This window comes from Stigmatopora argus, chromosome 17 (genome assembly GCF_051989625.1).
Source record: "Stigmatopora argus isolate UIUO_Sarg chromosome 17, RoL_Sarg_1.0, whole genome shotgun sequence".
In the NCBI taxonomy this organism is placed as follows: domain Eukaryota; kingdom Metazoa; phylum Chordata; class Actinopteri; order Syngnathiformes; family Syngnathidae; genus Stigmatopora; species Stigmatopora argus.
This window is the reverse complement of record NC_135403.1, coordinates 1523584-1543892: the sequence shown is the minus strand read 5'-3', so window position 1 is coordinate 1543892 and position 20309 is coordinate 1523584. Positions and strand designations below refer to the sequence as shown.

The following is a 20309-nucleotide window of genomic DNA, read 5'->3' as shown; positions in this document are numbered from 1 at the left end:
TAAAACGCCGGTGCCTTTCAGGCCTCAAGGACATACCGTATTTTCTCGCATATTCGCCGTATTTGTCGCTAAAAAAATTACTGAATCGAGGGTACAGCTTATATGCGCACAAATTAGACTGGACATGCACAAAGCTGCAAGATGACAAGGATAAAACGCCATAACGCAAGACAATGTACCGTATTTTCACGACTATTAGGCGCACATAAAAGTCTGAATTTTTCTCCAAAATAGACAGGGCGACTTATAATCCAGTGCGCTTCATAGATGGACCAATACTAAAATTGTTATCACGATAAAATAAAATAAATCCGTCCATAGGACAACTATGGCAAGCAGCCCCCGACTCTATTATTTTCCCGTAGATAAAGTACTGCGCAGTGACTGCTGGGATATGTAGTTTTATTTTGTCAATACACCCAATGGCTTGTCGCCTGCCGATCGGCATCAACACTAGCTAGCTACTATTTGTGAACGAATTGTGGCCTGGCGATCGCCATCAACACAGCTGCAAAGCATGGAAGACAGCCTTGGAATACTAGTTACGCTAGCTACTATTTGTGAACGAATTGTGGCCTGGCGATCGGCATCAACACAGTTGCGAAGCATGGAAGACAGCTTTGGAATACTAGTTACGCTAGCTACTAGCTAGCTACTATTTGTGAACGAATTGTGACCTGGCGATCGGCATCAACACAGTTGCGAAGCATGGAAGACAGCCTTGGAATACTAGTTACACTAGCTACTAGCTAGCTACTATTTGTGAACGAATTGTGGCCTGGCGATCGCCATCAACACAGCTGTGAAGCATGGAAGACAGCCTTGGAATAGTTACGCTAGCTACCATTTGGGAATGAATTGTGGCCGCCTGGACGAACGTATTAAACTCAGCGTTTTTGATGGACAAATGTTCAATTCGGACACAGATAATGAGGATGTTGATGGTTTTGTGGGTGATGATGACGTGAGTACATTGTAAAATGGCTAAATAAAGTACAACCGAACCCAGTCTTGCTTCCGTTGCCTTTTTAAAAACGTGTTTTTAGCGTGCGGGTGTAGCGTGCATTTGGTACATGTAGCACCAAATCAGTGTGTTCGCCGTTGTAGTATATTGATATTATTAGTGCAAAGTTATCACAGCCGTAGACCTGGGTGTATTGACAAAAGGACTATTTACCCCAGCAGTCACTGCGCAGCGGAAATAGCGTCTGTGGCTGCTTTCGTAGACAGCGCTATTCCGGTTCGATAATCATCCATAAATAATATATATATGCCATGCCTGTCTTCACAAAAAGTGGCAGGCAGCGCCGGGCTTCTTAAGCTACGATTTGTGAATGGATTGATGGAAATGACGGTGACTCTGAGAACGAAGAGAGGGTACCTGGCTTTTTGGAGGCTCGTTTGGGCAATTGTTTAATTTGGACACAGAAAATGAGGACTTTGAGGGATTTAGGGGTGATGATGACGTGAGTGAGTTGTAAAATGTCTAAATAGAGTAGAACCGAACTCGGTTTTGCTTCCGTTGCCTTTTTAAAACATGTTTTTAGCGTGTGGGTGTAGCGTGCAAGAACTATATTTCCCAGCAGTCACTGCGCACCGGAACCTGGAAATAGGCTGCTTCCGGTAGCCAGCGCTATTGCGTTTCGATGTTAATCCATATATAATATGTAATATATATGCGTCTAATGAAACGGTGCGTGCTTTGTGTGTCTAAAATACAGAAATCACACTCGTTACTGACACTGCGGCTTAAAATACGATGCGCCGAATAGTCGTGAAAATACGGTAACCGATAGTCAATTATTTCAAAATAGAGCATAGATAAACAGATAAAACAAATTTATTTTGACGTCGATGAATGAAATTCAAGAAAAAAATAAACCGTATCCTGCATAAAACGTGAAAAAACTCACTTGTGCCTGCCATTGCTTGCTCAGGGCGCTGCCATCTTACCTAGTCCTGGTTGTACTGCTCCCGTGACTTCCTTTTTGAATTTGTCTACGTGCAAACCAGACTAGGAATGTGCAAACCAGACTAGGAATGTGCAATCCAGCTACAGTATTTCAGAAATACAGTGGTACCTCGTGATACAAAATGCTCGTCATACAACATGCTTGTGGTACGACGAAAATTTCGATCGAATAATTCGCTTGCGATACGATTAAAATTTCGAGATGCGACCAAGCCAGGTGGCCATGACATGAGAGGCTGTTTATCATTGTAGCGCACTGTCTTTTTTGCCGCATCTCTTTCGTTTATAACTACTATATCTACGAGGACTAAACGATTTATTCAGATGAGTTTCGACCAGCAAACGCACAACGCGCATGCACGGTTAAAAAGAGGGCTTTCTGGGTAATGAAGTATACTCGTGCACACAATACCCATAGGCAATGGCGCACCCTTTCTCAGAATAAAACTTCATTACCCTCAATCAATACGTGGCTAAGCTCAGCTATTGCATTTCCTGTTATGCTTTCTAAGGAAGGAAGCTCCCGCGATCGTTCTTTGAAGACTTTCTCGTTGGCAAGTGGTCGTGCGTTATCCTATTGTGAGGACATTTGTGTGCATCATTTTCGGAATATTTTGAAGGCAATACAACAGCAAACAGTCCATCGATAGCGAACGTGTGGGTGGAGGCGTGGCAAACCGCTAACCCGGAAAACGAAGGTAACAAAAGATTAAGACAAAACTAGAATTCAGTCTTGTGTAAAGTTACATTAAACGTATGTTTGAGTGTCTATATATATTAATCCAAGTTAATTTAAATTTGTTTGTTCGTTTACGAGTGCCATGGATAAAGTCCCCCCGAAGAGCCCCCCCTCCGCCTCCGTGTGTGTCCCCTGTATCTCCCCTCCGCGAAATGCGTCTAATTTTACATCTATTAAACACATTTTATTACTATTAAACCACTCGTTATTTATTACTTTGTCAATATATGGCGAATTAGAAGAAATAAAACATTTTTTCCAATCCAATATCCAGTTTTTGGTGTTTTTTCAGAGGGTTGGAACAAATTAGTTTGTTTTCTATTCATTTCAATGGTAAACGTTCGCTCGAGTTACGAAAAGCTCGACATACGATCTCAGTCTCGGAACGGATTACAATCGTATGTCGAGGTACCACTGTACCACATGCGATGCTTTTTCTTAAGATTTTCTATTCAAAGTAATACATTTGTACTCCCTATTAAAACCGTGCATATGTTGTGAATCAGTGGCACCTTAAACGAGAGAAATCGTAAAATACAACGATTTTCAGGCAATTTTAAGGGTGTGGCTTATATGCATGCTGTTTTGTCATGTTAGCACAAAAATGTGAGTGAGATTCAATGCAATCTCCATTGACGCAGGACTATAACCTGATTAAAAGCCAGAGATTACCAAAGTTGCATTGTACACATTAAAATAATTTTTTCCACTTGCTGTGCGTTCCATCATTGTCAGTTAAGCTTAATAAAGAGACTGGATTCAGGAACTACTCCTGAGCCTATTTCAATCCATTTATCAAACGGTAAATAAAAATAAAGGCAGTAATTCTTCTGGAAGCGATTTATTGCTACGTGGCTGCGTGTTTACAGCAAACGGGTGTGTTTAAACTACTGTATTTACTTGCATATAAGCCGCCTTTTTCGGAAATAAAATGACTGAATCGAGGGTGCGGCGTATATGCACATAAAATCACGACATGCACGAAACTGCAAGTTGACGACGCCTTTACATGTCGTGACGCAATGGCGCCGTGACGTCATGACGCAAGCGAATGCGGCCGATACAATCATTTATTTCAAAATAGAGAAAAGATAAACAGATAAAACGCTAATCAAAATTTATTTTGATGTCTATGTATGAAATTCAAGAAAAAAACGTACGTAGCTTGCATGAAACGTGAAAAAACATGTTCCCGTCACTGCTCACTCGGGGCACAGCCATTTTACCTAGGTCCTGGGGCAGCCATCTACCTTGGGCGCTGCCGTCTAAACCTAGTTAAACGTGCTTTGGCTGGCCAGACACGAGTAGCCTTGATTTTGAAATGAAACAAAATTCCACTTTGATTTTTTTTCGTTTTGTTTCTTGTCCGAAAGTGTCAACTATTGGAGTAATATGAACGATCGAAAGAATTGACATATTTTGACATTAGAAGCAATTTGGCTGCCACAACATCTTGAACTTCTGGGAAGAAAATTGTCTGATCTGGGGCTTCATGCAAGATCTCACCCCGTGGCGTCAAAATGATAAGATGACAAGAACAGTGAGCAAAAATCCCAGAACCACACGGGGGGACATAGTGAATGACCTACAGAGAGCTGGGACTCAAATCCTGCACTGCCAGACGTGTGCCCCTGCTGAAGCCAGTACACATCCAGGCCCGTCTGCAGTTCGTTAGAGAGCATTTGGATGATCCAGAAGAGGACTGGGATGTGTTATGGTCAGATAAAACAAAAATAGAACTATTTGGTAGTAACAGGTTCTCGTGTTTGGAGGAGAACAAATACTGAATTGCATCCGAAGAACACCATCCCCACTGTGAAGCATGGGGGTGGAAACATCATGCTTTGGGTCTGTTTTTCTGCAAAGGGACCAGGACTACTGGCCCCATTCATTATTTCCTTTACAGAGGTAAAGGAAATAATGAATGGGGCCATGTATCGAGAGATTTTGAGTGAAAATCTCCTTCCATCAGCAAGTACATTGAAGATGAGACGTGGCTGGGTCTTTCAGCATGACAATGACCCCAAACACACACAGCCAGGGCAACAAAGGAGTGACTTCGTAAGAAGCATTTCAAGGTGCTGGAGTGACCTCGCCAGTCTCCAGATCTCAACCCCATAGAAAATCTGTGGAGGGAGTTGGGTGTTGCCCAACGACAGCCCCAAAACATCACTGCTCTAGAGGAGATCTGCATGGAGGAATGGGCCAAAATACCAGCAACAGTGTGTGAAAAGCTTGTGAAGAGTTACAGAAAGCGTTTGGCCTCCGTTATTGCCAACAAAGGGTACATAACAAAGTATTGAGATGAACTTTTGGTATTGACCAAATACTTATTTTCCACCATGATTTGCAAATGAATTCTATAAAAATCAACCAATGTGATTTTCAGTTTTTTTGTTTTTCCACATTCAGTCTCATGGTTGAGGTTTACCCATGTTGACAATTACAGGCCTCTAATCTTTTCAAGTAGGGTAACTTGCACAATTGGTGGTTGACTAAATACTTATTTGCCCCACTTTATTTCTGTCATATTTTCACTTTGGTTTACAATGTTTTACCAAAAATAACACCCAAACATTGCTTAAATAGGTAAAATTCGTCTGCCTTTCTTTTGAAATTGACCGTCACTTTTCCATACTTATTCCTAAAAGGCATACTCCTGCTTCTGAATGTATTATACAGACGCTCCCCTACTTACGAACATTCAACTTACGAACAACGGTACATACGAACATGTCTGCAAATTGCGTTTAAGTCCAAAAATGTTCGCAAGTCCAATTTTGTATTTCGCGTCTTTTTCGGAGTAGTACTTCTTTCCGCCGCTAATACCGACGCCTGGCGCTGTGAGAGCTCAGCTCACCCAGCATCTACCTTCTTCTTCGTTGCAATGCGGAAGTGCGTGAATGTATCTCCAGTGTGCAAAGAACCTTTTTCATTTGTATCATTAAATATCTCATGCATCCAATATTGAATATGGTTGGTAAAAAGCTAAAGGCTTCTATTGAGGGAGTTGCAAGGAAGAGGCAAGCCATTTCATTTGAAACGAGTGGCAATAATAACGAAGCTTGATGCGCGTCAGAAAGTGGTGAGCGTTGCACATTCAGTACCATTTATAAACAGAAAGATCGAGCAGCAGGACCCAAATATTGAACGTTGCACAAAGTTTGCAAATCAATTGAATGATGCCATACAGTGCTACTGCATCATTTATGATGAAAAAAAGAAGAAAACTGCAATCGTCATTAGGTCGCTTCTTTTGGCCAGTTTCTAATACATAAATCTATCTCTCTCTCTACAGTACTGTACATATTCTCTCCATTTTATTAAATGTTTTTTTTTTCAGTACAAACCAATGCGTGTTACTTATACAAGCCTTAAACATACAAATGCACTTATATAAACCTTCAATATACTTATATAGGCCTTAAACATAAATTATAATACAAAATATAGCACTAAATCAACTTACAAACAAATTCAACTTATGAACAATTGCTCGGAACCAATTGCGTTCGTAAGTTGAGGAGTGTCTGTACATTCCTTTTTGCACACGTTACATACGTTTGCACCGTCATTTTCCCCAATTATGCCAAAAAAGAGGATTTCTCATTTCGCATCTAGTTGGGAAAGGTGTAAACAATTGAAGCGCAACAAGATGGCAGCACAATCCTCTGCATTCCAACATAGTGGCGAGGCTTCTACCTCGGCGGGAGCTCAAGATTTTGCACAATATTCTGCATTCCAAAGTGGTGGCGAGGCTTTTACCTCAGCGGGAGTTCATGATTCTGCATCTATCTAATGGTTACATAGCCCCGACCATGGTCAGATGCCTATTACTGAGAGTGTGGACTTAGCAGGGGCAATATCAGCTGTGGGGCCCGCAGAAAATAGGGAGGTTCGAATGGCCAGGTGTAAGAAAAAGTCTTCGGCTACTGGGGCTAGTCAAACTTACGCTCAGCGTAGAAGTGGCCGGCGAAGAGCCGCTAAGGCTATGGCAGCTCCTCGGGCTGATGAGACTGAGGAACTGTGTGCTATTTGCATTGGCCAAATGGCTGAATCGGTGACAGCTGCTAGGGCTGTTTTGGTATCCTACTGATGCTTTGGTCTGATTGAATTAAACTGCTGAATTGCTTCTCATATCATATCTGTATATTTTGTTTGATTCATTTGAAGTGCTGAACTTCTGTGGCATACCTGTACATAGTTGAATACACGTTTGCTGTGCTATGCGTGTAACTGAAATTTTGCTTTCTCATCTAACCCATTTTTCAAAACAGATTTTTATTAATAGTGCAACAATTGTCTTTGGTTTCTGAACCAGCTGCTTGTACACACTATTTCTTGCATGGCCTTAACCTACCAAGGGAGTCTCGACTAAGGGCTCGATTTATATGCACAACTGTAAATATCTTTAGATAAAATAAGACACACAAACGCTAAGATGCCACAAAAATGGAATTTAAAATGAATGTCATCCCAAATGTTGGGTCAAAACTCTAAAATTATATATTTATATCTAATACAATGTTAACAGAATGAGGAGGGATGAGCTTGCTGCCATTTCGGGGCCCAATGAATTTGCAGAGTTCTACAACAGACTCAAACAGATAAAGGAGTTTCACAGAAAGCACCCAAATGAAGTAAGTGATCTCGAAAGTTAAGTGTATGTTTCCTTTAAGTTCAATGTTTATTTATATTTCTAGATTTCCATTCCAATGGCTGCAGAGTTTGAAGAGCTGATGAGAGCCAGAGACAACCCTAGTGATGAAGCTCAGAGTAAGTTTTGTTTATATTGATTATTTCTATCTGTATCACAATATTGGAATATACTCTCATCCTTCACTATTTCGTGGCTTCAACATTCACAGCTTCAGTACATAGTGTTTTTTTAATCTTAAGCATAAAAAAGGTAAATGTCAAATTCTACTCTGAAACTGGCAAAGTGGAAGACAGGAGATTAAAAATTGCGTAATTTAGGGGACCACTTCTTTGCTGCTGAATTGGTTTTTCAGTTCTTGTACACAATTCATCCTAAGGACCAATTGATGATGCTGGGCAACGCCCACTTGTCAACGCAAACTGGTTTTTGTGCATCTGTCAGTCTTGAGCAGCATGAAAAACGACAAAACCCATGCACCTTCACATCCTCTGAATGCAAATGTCCACCTTCAGAGATAAATAAGAGTATCTCTTACCTCCATACAAAGTTACTGTCCAGTTCTCGTAGCAGCAAGTGAATTCTGCCATCACACTTTCATGGTAGAACAGGTTGGACAAAGGAAGACATTGCTATTGTGCCAACCAGCAGCCTCCCTGCAATTTGGTGTTGACGAGAGACTTCCTCTTTGGCTTTGTGCAGTGTTCATATTGACCAAAGGTTTGAAGCATGTGGTCCAGCATAGAATGTTTTGTATGCTTCTTTCTGCTTTTACGATGAACCTACCTTCTCGATCTCGCCACCTCGATTCATGTTCATTCGGTTTTGTAGCAAATGCTAGCTGCATATTCAGGACCTAGTTCTGCATATATTTTAACTTGATCATTGAAATCACTTATGAATTTATTTTGTTGAGATAATTTTTGCTGCTTCAAAAATGCAACAACAGCACAATTATTCATAATTAATAAAATATTAGGTCCAATAGAAACAATGAAAATATGGTTGTATCTACTTACAAAATTAATTGGTTGCAGAACTTGTTTTGTAACATGGACTTTTCGGAGGTAGAGCACTATTTTATATGAACTTCTCTAATTCGTTCTACGGTGCGCCAAAAAACAACCGAATAACTGTTTAAAAATGATCAAACTCCCAATTTTGCCTGAAAAATGTGAGAAACACATATAATTGAGATACAATGATAAGAAAATTACATATGAACGTATTAAAACCACAAACGTGCAAAAACATTTTCTATTCATGCAGGTGCATCAGTGTAAGGATGAAGGCAATGTTAGCCTACAGACAAAGCACATAAACACACGTGTATATATCATACAATTTGGATGATTATTCGGCAGGAAGCTTGGGAGGCATTTTAAACTACGATTCAAAATCCAAACAAAGCAAATCGAAGAGGTAATGTGCGTGATGGGAAATTTACTCGCAATAATAACAGGAAAAAGGAAGATGTCGCCGACTCAGCTTTTTCGTCGTGTCATTCTTCATCTGCTGTGAAATTCTTCTTCTGCGCTGAATTGGGTGGCACTCAGCTTCAGAGAAGAAGAATTTTGGAGTCCTGACTTCCGCCATTTTTCATCTCCAGTCTTCCGGTTGCAATTTCAGCATGAATTTTGACGTTTTTGTGAACTTTTTTATACTTAATAGGAAATCCGCGATGTACGGAAGCCTTTCTCTCAGGCGCTCAACCAGTAGTGCCTTGGAGATTGACCGGTCAATCGTGATCCTCGCAATGGGCACCCCATGTTTAGATAGATTAATTTCTTCTTTTTTTCTTCTTCTATAAACCGCCTTTATTATGCATCAACCCACATATACCCTTATGCATCCATATTTTTAATAAATACTAATTACTCTTCAATTTGTCCCAAATTGTATCATGATATCAGATCAATAAATTTTCCAGCTTCAGTTGAAAAAATACCCTAAAATTGCAATGGCAGGTAATAAGGGAATTCTTTTTAAAAGAACTTTCACAATGTTTCATCTATTTGAACAGAGACTTGTTTGTGTCTGTTCTCCACTCGCCAACACAGTCATTTGGAAGATGAAAGTGTACATCTTATTAGACACATTTTAATTGAATTGAATTCCTTTATTGTCATTATTCAAGTACAGTGACATTTAAAGCTTCACCACAAAGTGAATACATAAGTACAGTAATACCTTGAGTTTCCCAACATATGAGAAATTTTAGAAATGAGAAAAATTCCAAACAAATTTTTGCCCTGACACCAGACAAATTTGACATATGAGCATACGATGCGACCGCTAGGTGGTCGTGTTCAAGCTGTGCAGTGATATTCTTGACAAGAGGGAGGGGCTTCTTTTAATATGGATAAAGGAGAAACAATCACCGATATATCATGTTAAACAAATGGTATTGGGAGGATTTCCATTTGGTCCTTGCTTCCTACGATTTTTATGGAACCAGACCTTGTGGGGAAAGGTTTGGACCTCTATTCAAAAGGCTTGCTGACAGACTGTACAGTAAACTGTAAACATTTTCATTTGTTTTTTCAGGGATTATTTGCTCATTTAAAAAAAAACAGGGCAAAAAGGACACCAAGTTTATTAAACCGTCCTTACTTTTTCATCACACGTGAGTTGATGAAACCAAAAATACAGTCAGTCTCGGGTAAATTTTAAAATAACGTAAACATATTTTATTTTTTATTTGAATAATTTAGTGTTTTTAATGAAAACTTACCTATAACAATGTGGAAATGAATGAAGCGTCTACAATGGTGGTTTCAAACTCGCGGCCCGCGGGCCAACTGCGGCCCCTGGGACGATAATTTGCGGCCCCTGTCTTAATATGAAAGATTAATGTTTGTGTGGCCCGCAAGATTGATATGAATGACACTTGTTGTGTTCGGAGCTGAATGAACCAATCACGGTGAGGTAAACGGCTCTGGAGGGCAGGACATCGGCCGGGCTGTCCAGTGCCTCGCTCGCTCACTCATTCATTCCTCCAATCAGCTGGGCGGAGGACAAGCCGTGAAGCCGATCACTCCGCTCGGCGCGCACAGTCCTCCCCTGCTCTCAGCATAGAACTGAATGAGGCGCTATGATCCGTGATCCAGCCTGTGTCTGTGTCTGTAGCCATCTCTGCAAGTGAAACTGAAACTTAACAGTAAGTGCGTTAACATGACACTTGAGAAATTTGGAGAACTGCCGTATTCCAATACGATCGGAGAGCGAAAGTGCGCATGCGCCACAGACCCGCGTGACTGAAAGTTAAGGTTCAACCCGAGACTCATTCCGAGTGGAAACGCATAGCCCCAGAGATGTCTCTTTCAAAGCCTGCCATGAAGAGAAAAGTCGGTCGGTGATGAGCACAGACAGTTTCAAATAAAGTGGGGAGTGCAATATTTCTTTGTTGAGCACAGGGGCACCCTGACGTGTCTCATTTGCACTGAAAAGGTTGCGGTGCACAAAGAATACAATTTGAAACGTCAGTATACTACGAAACATGCTGAGGAGTACGAAAAATACCAGGGAGATGAGAGAGCCAACCAGGTTGCCAGTCTTAAAACACGTCTTCTGAGGCAACAGGATTTCTTCAAGAAGGCTACCAAAGACAGTAATGCAGCAGTCGAAGCTAGCTACGCCGTTTGTGAGTTGATTGCTAAAGCAGGAAAGCCATTCACAGCAGGGGAATTTATCAAAAAGTGCATATTACAGGCTGCACATATTGTCTGTCCAGAAAACAAAAGTCAGTTCAACCACATCAGCCTTTCTGCCAACACCGTGGCAGAGCACATTTCTGACCTGTCAAGTGACAAATATGATCAACTGTGTGAGAAAACAATGGTTCAGTGTATATTCAGTGGCTCTTGATGAGACCACAGACATCACAGACACTGCCCAGCTCGCAATATATGTCCATTGGTGTTGATGACAATTTTGAAGTGATGGAGGAGTTGCTCACAGTAATTCTAATGCATGGCCAAACTACCGCTAAGGAAATATTTCACCAGCTGTGTGATGCCATTGAGAATGCCGGTTTGCCATGGAAGAGTGGAAGAATGGACTGGTAGCACTTGTTAAAAAAACTGGAAGAGGAGGGTGTGGAGGAGGCCATAGCTCTGCACTGCATTATCCATCAGCAGGCCCTTTGCAGCAGATGCCTGAAGTTTGACAATGTGATGTCTGTCGTTGTGAAATGCATCAACCAAATCAGATCCAGGGGCTTAAAGCCCAGAAGGTTCCGTGCTTTTTTAGAGGAAATGGAGTCAGAATATGGGGATGTGCTCTACTTCACTGAGGTACGTTGGCTCAGCAGGGGAAACGTGTTGAAGAGATTTTTTGAGTTGAGAGCAGAAGTAAAAGACTTCATTGAGATAGGCAGGGTTGCTGTTCCTGTGCTAAGTGATCCCAAATGGCTCATGGACTTAACTTTTCTTGTTGATATCACACATGAGCTTAATGTACTGAACAAGAAGCTACAAGGCCAGGGGGAACTTGTCAGTGCTGCCTATGACAACGTGAGAGCATTCTGCACTAAACTTGTGTTATGGTAAGCCCAGCTCTCTCAGACAAACCTTTGCCATTTCCCTGCATGCAAGGCTCTCGTGGATGGAGGCACACCATTCAGTGGTGAGAAGTATGTTGAGGCAATTTCGAAGCTACAGGAGGAATTTGATCACAGATTTGCAGACTTCAAGACACACAAAGCCACATTTCAAATTTTTGCGGGCCCCTTCTCCTTTGATGTGCAAGATGCCCCTCCTGAGCTTCAAATGGAGCTCGTTGACCTGCAGTGCAACTCTGCACTCAAAGCCAAGTTCAGGGAGGTGAGTGGAGAAGCAGACAAGCTTGGGCAATTTTTGAGAGAGTTGACCCCCAGCTTCCCTGAACTTTCCCGAATGTTCAAGCGGACCATGTGCCTTTTTGGGAGCACATACTTGTGTGATAAGCTCTTCTCCACCTTGAACTTCAATAAGTCCAAGTACAGGTCCAGACTCACTGATCAGCATCTTAGAGCTCTACTGAGGGTCTCCACTGCTTCCTCCCTCAAGCCAAATGTGACTCAGCTATGTGAGAAGAAGCGCTGCCAGGTCCCTAGCAGTAAGAAGTAGGCAAGAGAAGCCGTGTTCAGAATATTTCATGTTCAATGTTCCATTCAAGTTCAGAAAGTTAAAGGTTAAAGAGCTGTTAATACAGACATTTGAAACGGAATAAAAATAATTAGTTTTCTCTACTTAGCCAGCCAGTGTATATCTACTGTATGCTCATTATTATTATTATTATTATTGTTATTATTATTATTATTATTATTTATTACTGATTTATTTATTTTTTATTCATCGTTAAGTTAATTTATTTAATTCATTATTTTTTGTTAAAAAATAAAGATATTTGATAACGTTGGAATGTTTTATCAGCGCTTTTCTTGTGGAAATCCTGATGCGGCCCAGTCTCACCCAGACTCTGCCTCTAGCGGCCACCAGGTAAATTGAGTTTGAGACCCCTGAATTAGACGGTTTTGCTTTCTTTGGGAGGCTCCATGCTTCTATATTACCACCTGTTCACCGTGACCGGATGATTCGCCGGAAGATGTTTTGCCGACGGACATTTGACAGACGGACAGGTCGCCGAATGGATGTTTCGCCGAACGGGGGTTTCGCCGAAACGGGATTTGCGCGCTCGCCCCGCCCCCGGATCGTGTGTGTACCAGTTTTTCAAACTCGGCCCGTGGGCCATACACGGCCCGTTAGGATTTTTAATCCGGCCCGCCGCCGGCGTTGTCCAAATTATAGTAAAAATCAATGATTCATTTCCCTTTGCCGCTCATCACTCTCAATCTATTAGACTACCGTCAATGGCAGCCCGGGAATAAGCACTCTTGGGCGGGCATGGCAGCCCGGGAATAAGCACTCTTGGGCGGGCATGGCAGCCCGGGAATAAGCACTCTTGGCCAGGCAGATGTAGCAGAACCAAGCCGTAAAATGACAGCAATCGGGTCAAATCCATCCTAAAACAGTATTTAATGATCAAATACAAATACTGGAGCTCTTTGGACACTAGAACCGAGCCCAGGGAAGTGAATTCCTTGGTAAAATGTCGCGATGGAGGGAAAAAATGCCAAACGGCTCTAAATGCTCTCAAATTCGGTCAAATCCAGCCGAAAACAGCGTTTAATGATTAAATACAAATACTGGGGATTTTTACACATCAGAACCGGGCCCAGGGTGGTTGATTTCCCCGATAAAAGTGCACTTTACAGCGTTACCTGACCCAATTGCAATGAATAAATTTGTCCACCGGATGGAAGAGTTCTGCCGATTCAAAGCAGGGGTATTTTCGTTACAAATTGATTAGCAGCCCCCAGGTAAATTGAGTTTGAGACCCCTGGTCTACATGGAAGCCTCTTGCTTTAAGTGTAAAAATGTCTTTCTTTTTTGAAGTGAGAATACCAATATTAGAAATGATTGGTCATCATAATAATGAATCATTCAAAACCTTTGGAAGCGCTGTTTTAAATTGAGTCTATTTGATTTAACAAACCTATATGAATTGCTACAGACTTGGTGGAATTCACCGATGAGGAAGGATATGGCCGGTTTCTTGATCTCCATGACTGCTACCTGAAGTACATCAACTTGAAGGCAGCTGAGGTTGGTTTCATGACCATTGTTTTTTTCATTGCCAAATAAAGCACACTCATGCTAGTGATTAAAGGGTAATAAAAGCGCACACGAGTATTCAAAATAAAAATTTCAAGACTCGTACAGATCTATAAATATTTGAATTGTACAATTAAAATAATTTAGGCAGCACAGAAGCATGGCTAGCACATCCCCTGCATGTTCTGTGCTCGAGTGTTCAGTCCCTGATGGGCCTGGCCTTCCTATCTGGAGTTTGACTGTTCTCCCCGTGCCTGCGTGGGTTTTCTCCGTATACTCTCGTCTCCTCCCAAGTCCCCAAAACATGCATGGTAAGATGATTGATCACTCAAAATTGTCCCTAGGTATGAATGGCGTGCGAGCATGATTGTTTGTTCCCATGTACCTTGCGATTGGCTCGCAACCAATTCAGGGTGTCACCTGCCTACTGCTAAATTTTTGCTGGAATAGGCTCCAGAAGCACCACGGTCCTCGTGAAGATAAGCGGCTCAGAAAATGAATGAAAAATATTTCATTCATAGTCATCACTGCGGTATTAAAAGTATTTTTTTTAGATCACAAGGAATACTTTTATTGCAGTATTTGCTACCTCCTTGTGAGTTCGCCTCTTACCTAATGTCATTGCCTTCAGCCATTTTGACAAGCCGCCAACATAATGTTACAGATAAAATGCAGATAATCAGAATCGGCAATAGTGACATTAAAATGCCTGAGCCACTAGGGTCGTAGAACTTTTTGAAATATATTTCTGTACTTAAGAGATGGGAAAATATTTGATTTCTGTCAAATAAAAAAGGGAATACATTTAGCTAATATCTATTTTTTTCAACAGAAACTTGAGTATATCACTTACCTTTCATCATTTGACCAACTGTTTGATATTCCCAAGGATCGAAAGAATGCAGAATACAAAAGGTAAGTTTCTTACTTATTTTTTTCTTCATTTATTTCATTATACTAAGTGAATCTTGACAGAAGAATGATAACAAGGGGAATACGCAAAAAACCCCTCACAGATCTCAAAATATCACTTAAAACAAAAATGATTATAATGACAGCCAGACATTTACCGTATTTTCACACCTAAAATTGTCTCTAAAATGGACGGGGCGGGGCGCCCAACCATTCGGTGCGCCTTGGTTATGTACCAAATTCAAAATATTGCCAACATGCTACTTATTGTGATCAACCCAGCGGACGTTCACCCCTAAAAATAGCCTCCCAGTGTATTCCAAGCATTTCGGTGAATCCATTCAAAACATCCCAGATGAGTGGCGAGGCAATTGACTTCCGTGTACTCGTAGCGCTTTTAACCCTCAAAAACAATTAAAAACATACTCAAAGAAACAACACATTAGAGCAGACCTGGGCAATTAATTCTACAAAGGGTCACGAACTCTTTGTCGGATACAGAAGATGAGGTCTTTGACAGATTTGTAGATGTTTGAATGGTTTGACTTATTATCCCGAATACACATTAGTCAATAAAACAAAATTAAACTCAGTTTTGCTCCTTTTGCCTTTTTTTAAACATACGCTAGCTAGCATGCATGCAAACGTGTGTGTCATGCAAGCCCGGCCATTGCAGCACGTGCTTTGAAACGAAGCGCCTTTTCTATGGGCAAAAAAACTGAAAATACAGTAATCCCTCTATTATCGCGGTTAATGTAGACCAACGAAAAACCGCAAAGTAGGGTCACCGTCCTCATTACTGACCACACGCCCCATCGTCTGCCCCTGCGACACAATTTCGCTCACCGCAGGCTGTAGTTCAGGTCAAGGCACTTGGCCAGAGCTTTCTTCTAGAAAAACATTAGAGAACTTGAAGCATGAAGAGTTGTTGTCGACTGCGATTCTGTCTAAGCTTCAGACTCTAAAGCACTGGGCCACAGCTTCTTCCAAGCATAAGCTTAAGCAGACAACGTGTCAAAGAAAAATGGAGGGTTGTTGTGAGACAGCCAATGAGGGCACAGGAGGGTAAGTGAGAATCAATGCATCCGCGACAATATTTTCCAAATAAAATAACGGATAAGGAATGCATTTACTTTTTGGGGAATAGCCTTAATTTGATCTTTTTTGTATCTCGAGTCACTCGTTTGCATATAAAAAAAAATTGTAACCGAAAAATTTAGTACCTAAAGGCATTCGTAAATAGAGGTATGACTGTATATCGCTAGGATGTTGAGGTTGTAACTGCTATGGCACATGGCTAGGGGTCAACCTAGGAGAAAATACATGGATGCAGTGAGGGAGGACATGAAAGTGGCTGGTGTAGGGGATGATGATTAAATGGTTATATACAATGTTGACCCCTCTTGGGACAAGCTGAAAATACATTGGTACCTCGACTTACGAATGCTGCCACATCCCAAGTTTTCAGGTTGCGGAAAGCTTTGGTATCAAATTATTGTTCCAAGATACGTAAAGCTTTTCAACCCCCACAAAATGTCATATCTGTACAGTGAAATAATATAATAGGCGGGCCTTCTTTAAATTTTTGATGTGACTCCGTTGAGCCAATTCTTGTACCGTTTTTGGCAAACATAAAATTTGGAGCACAGATCTATGCATCCGCCAAATTTGGTGCACGTTGAAATGTGTTAACGCCACCAAAAAAGCAATTAATTTATGACCTAAAATTATCCTTAGAATTACAATAGAGCCTTTCTCATCAGTGTGCTTGGACCCTAGATATGCCTGTATTTACGGAAAAACCTTCTGGAACCAATTAATTTCATAAGTAGAGGTTCTGCTGTAGTAGACAATGAATGATTACCCAATTCTAAAAAAAGGAATATTATTTAGGAATTTTCAATACCCTCCTGAATACCAGGAAAAGAAATGTTGTCCAATCACATTTATTTTGAAATTCCCCAATCTGTGAGGTAATTAGAATACTGCAAAATAAATTTGGTATCATTGGAAAGCTCTGAATGTCCTCTATAAAGCACAAAGGGAGTTAATGCGATTGGGTGGACTGGATGGGAGATACTACGGTTTACAAATGTCCTCTACAGAGGACACATTTGTGTTCCTATTTAACTGGAAGGCTTTTCTTAAGTAATAAAGCCATTACAGTTTTTGTCCATCTCGCTCTTTCTCTTCCAGACTCAAGTTTTGGGCATATTACTTGGTGACTCGGATTGCTGTAAACTATTTTTAAGGTGGTTTGAAATAAAATGTATTAATTTTTACTATGTACAGTAATACCTTGACACAAGAGTGCCCCGACATACGAGGAATTTGAGATAAGAGTAAAAATCCGAGCAAATATTTACCCTTGAGATATGAGCATTCAAGACAGCCAGGTGGCCAGGCCGTAAGAGGCTGCTTATGATTTTAGCGCTGCTTATGATCTTTCTCGCCGCATCTCCCCTCGTGCAAAGATCGTTGCATTTTTTCCGTGTTTTTTGTTTTTGCATTAGTCGGTGCAAGCCGGTGCAATGAAGGGTATTGCGAAGAAAAGGCATATGATGACAATTGATATTAAGCACGAAATAATCGAAAAACCGAGCGACCGAGCTGGCTCGCGAACTCCCCGTTGTATTGAATAATGTCTCTTTTTATGATCAGATTAGATTAACCTTTATTCATCCCGAATTAGGGAAATTCAGTTTGTAGCAGTAGCAAGCACAGACACTAGAAAAGACAATGTAGACCTAGATAAAGCGGGAACCACATACAAGAAGCCCACACAAGGTTCGGGCCTTCTGCAGACTGAGCCTCAGGTTGAAAATATGCAGAAACACTCTTCCAAGATGATCCACACAGTCCCTCAGTAGTCTGGAGGTGATCATCATCCTGAATGGTTCCAAAAAATGTCCAGGACTAGCATAAAGAAACTAATAATAGAACAATGACGGCCTCACACAAGCGATGGGTGGGGTCGAGTGCTAAAGGTCGTGAAAACATTAAAGTAAAAGGTATAAAGTACAAAGTAAAGTATAAAGGAAAGTATTAAGAAATACTCAAATGCAATTTAAAAAAAAGCTACATTAAACATCATAACCACTAGTTATTTGTTACTCTGTTATTAGATGGTGAATTACAACCAATAAAAATGCTTTTCCATTGTAATATCCTGTTTTGTGGTATGTTTTTTTCAGAGGGTGGGAGCGAAAATTATTTTTTATTTACAGTGGTACCTTGAGATACGTTCCGGGACTGAGCTCATATGTCGATTTACTCGGAGTAACAAATAACTAGTGTTTAATACTACTAAAACTAGAGGGATTTCGCAGAGGGGAGAGATAGTGGGACATAGAGGGAGAGCAAGAGAGACTTTTTGTACGGCAACGCGCTTGGATTACAATACAGACACACTCAGAAATAAGTTTAATCTAACCTTACACTAAACTTAATTTTGTTTCACATTTTTTATACCTTCTTTCTTGGCTCTATTTGCCCCACCTCCACCCTGACTTTCAGCTGCAACCTATTGAGGGTTGTTTGCTTTTGTCTTCCCTTCAAAATATTCAGAAAATGATGCACACAAATGTCCTCAAATATAGGATAACGCACTACCACAGTAGTATACTCCTCTCGTACTAGCAAGCAAGCTAAGCCACGCGTACACCATTCTGCACTGGGGAAAAAAACCCAGAAAAGATGCAACGCTTGTAGAGACACTTACATGAGGGAATTGCGACCCATGTTGTTCTCAAAAGCAGCCTCTTGCGTTGGCCACACCTGGCTGTATGCTTGCATATCAAAATTTGTCTCGTATCTCAAGGTAAATATTTTCCCGAAATTTTACTCGTATCTCAAATTGCTCGTATGTCGGGGCACTCATATGTCGAGGTATTACTCTAGTTCATTTCTATGGGAAAGTTTGATTTGAAATACGAGTAAATCGACATACGAGCTCGTGAAGCGCGTATCTCAAGGTATGACTGTATTTTGAATTGATATTGAATACGTCAATCACTCTGTCATATCTGTCTCCTTGCAGGTATTTGGAAATGCTGCTCGAGTACCTGCAGAACTACACAGACCGAGTCAAACCTCTGCTCGACCAAAATGATCTTTATGATAAAGTTCTTTCAGAATTTGAAAGAAAGTGGGACAGTGGAACATTTCCAGGTTGGCCTGTAAGTCTTCCTTGTTGGAGTTTGTGTAGTTTTTTGTCAGACAGGCTTATTTTGATTTCCTTCATTTTTTGTATTTGCTTTTTGATAACAGAAAGAGACAAGTAGTGCTTTGACACATGCTGGAGCTCACCTAGACCTTTCAGCTTTTTCATCTTGGGAGGTAAAAATAAAAGCTCAATGTAAGTCACATTATATTCTAATCTATTTCTCACTTCACGCAGGAGTTGGCTTCTTTGGGTCTAGACAGATTAAAGTCTGCTCTCCTGGCATTGGGACTTAAATGTGGAGGGTGAGCTTGCCTTACACACATAATACATTGATAACTATTTTTTAATGTTTGTAAGGAGCAGCCACACTTGAATTTACTACAGTTTAAATTAAGGCTAAAAGTTAAATTCCATCAAAACTATTGGTTTTCTAACTGTTTTCTGAAATGTCCCACTAGCACAGATTTTTACACTCTAATTCAATGATAGAATCTTGTAAAAAGATTCTTCTAAAACAAATTAGCAAGACTCACACAGATTTATAACTACTCGTTGTATAATTAAAGTAATGTTGCACCTTTGCCCAATTGAAACTGAAGAGGTGAAGGACAGTTGTAATTCTAATTTTAAAGCCTGTGGAGAGTCTCAAGGAACATGATTCTGGGGAGATTTTACCATACAAGTTTAAAGGGTTCAGTCATAGGCTCCAATATTCATGTGTAAAGTTTCCATGTTCTTCTTATGCCTGAGTGGATTTTCTCCTGATGTTTTCGTTAATTTACCCTCATATCCTAAGTATTGCAGGCTGACTCCTACTTGTCCCAAAGTATGAGTGAATTATTTGACGGACATTTGCAGGTGGAGCTGGGTGATAAAATGGTAACAATTTTCGTGAGATCAACGCTAGTTAAAGACCAACGGGACCAACAGAAGAAGAGGAACATAAGGAAACGTGTTTTTAGCATGGTTAGCAATAAAGGCTTACACGGAGCATGAACGCAAAAGGACAATAACACGACCAAAATGAGCAATTATGAGATGCAGGAAAACACAGAGCAGATCTACTAAAAGATTAATAGAATTCACCCCGGTGTTTTCTTTCTTTCCTTTTTTAAATGCCTCGTAAATACCTGTGCACAAAGAGCAGCCTTTTTGAAAATGTCCTTAGCTCACTGTCCTCATTTAAGGACAGCCTGTTATATTTGTCT

The 20309-nt window shown here is 40.7% G+C and overlaps 1 protein-coding gene across 2 annotated transcripts in view; it reads left to right on the top strand.

Moving 5' to 3' along the window:
- sf3a3 (splicing factor 3a, subunit 3) overlaps window positions 1–20309 on the top strand; it is a 54807-nt gene that overhangs the window by 7788 nt on the left and 26710 nt on the right. For both annotated transcript variants that reach the window (XM_077623880.1, XM_077623879.1), the window contains exons 4-10: window positions 7246–7351; window positions 7415–7487; window positions 13924–14015; window positions 14857–14939; window positions 18976–19114; window positions 19206–19274; window positions 19336–19403. In XM_077623880.1, the coding sequence (XP_077480006.1) occupies window positions 7246–7351; window positions 7415–7487; window positions 13924–14015; window positions 14857–14939; window positions 18976–19114; window positions 19206–19274; window positions 19336–19403 (630 nt within the window). The remainder of the gene's footprint in view (window positions 1–7245; window positions 7352–7414; window positions 7488–13923; window positions 14016–14856; window positions 14940–18975; window positions 19115–19205; window positions 19275–19335; window positions 19404–20309) is intronic.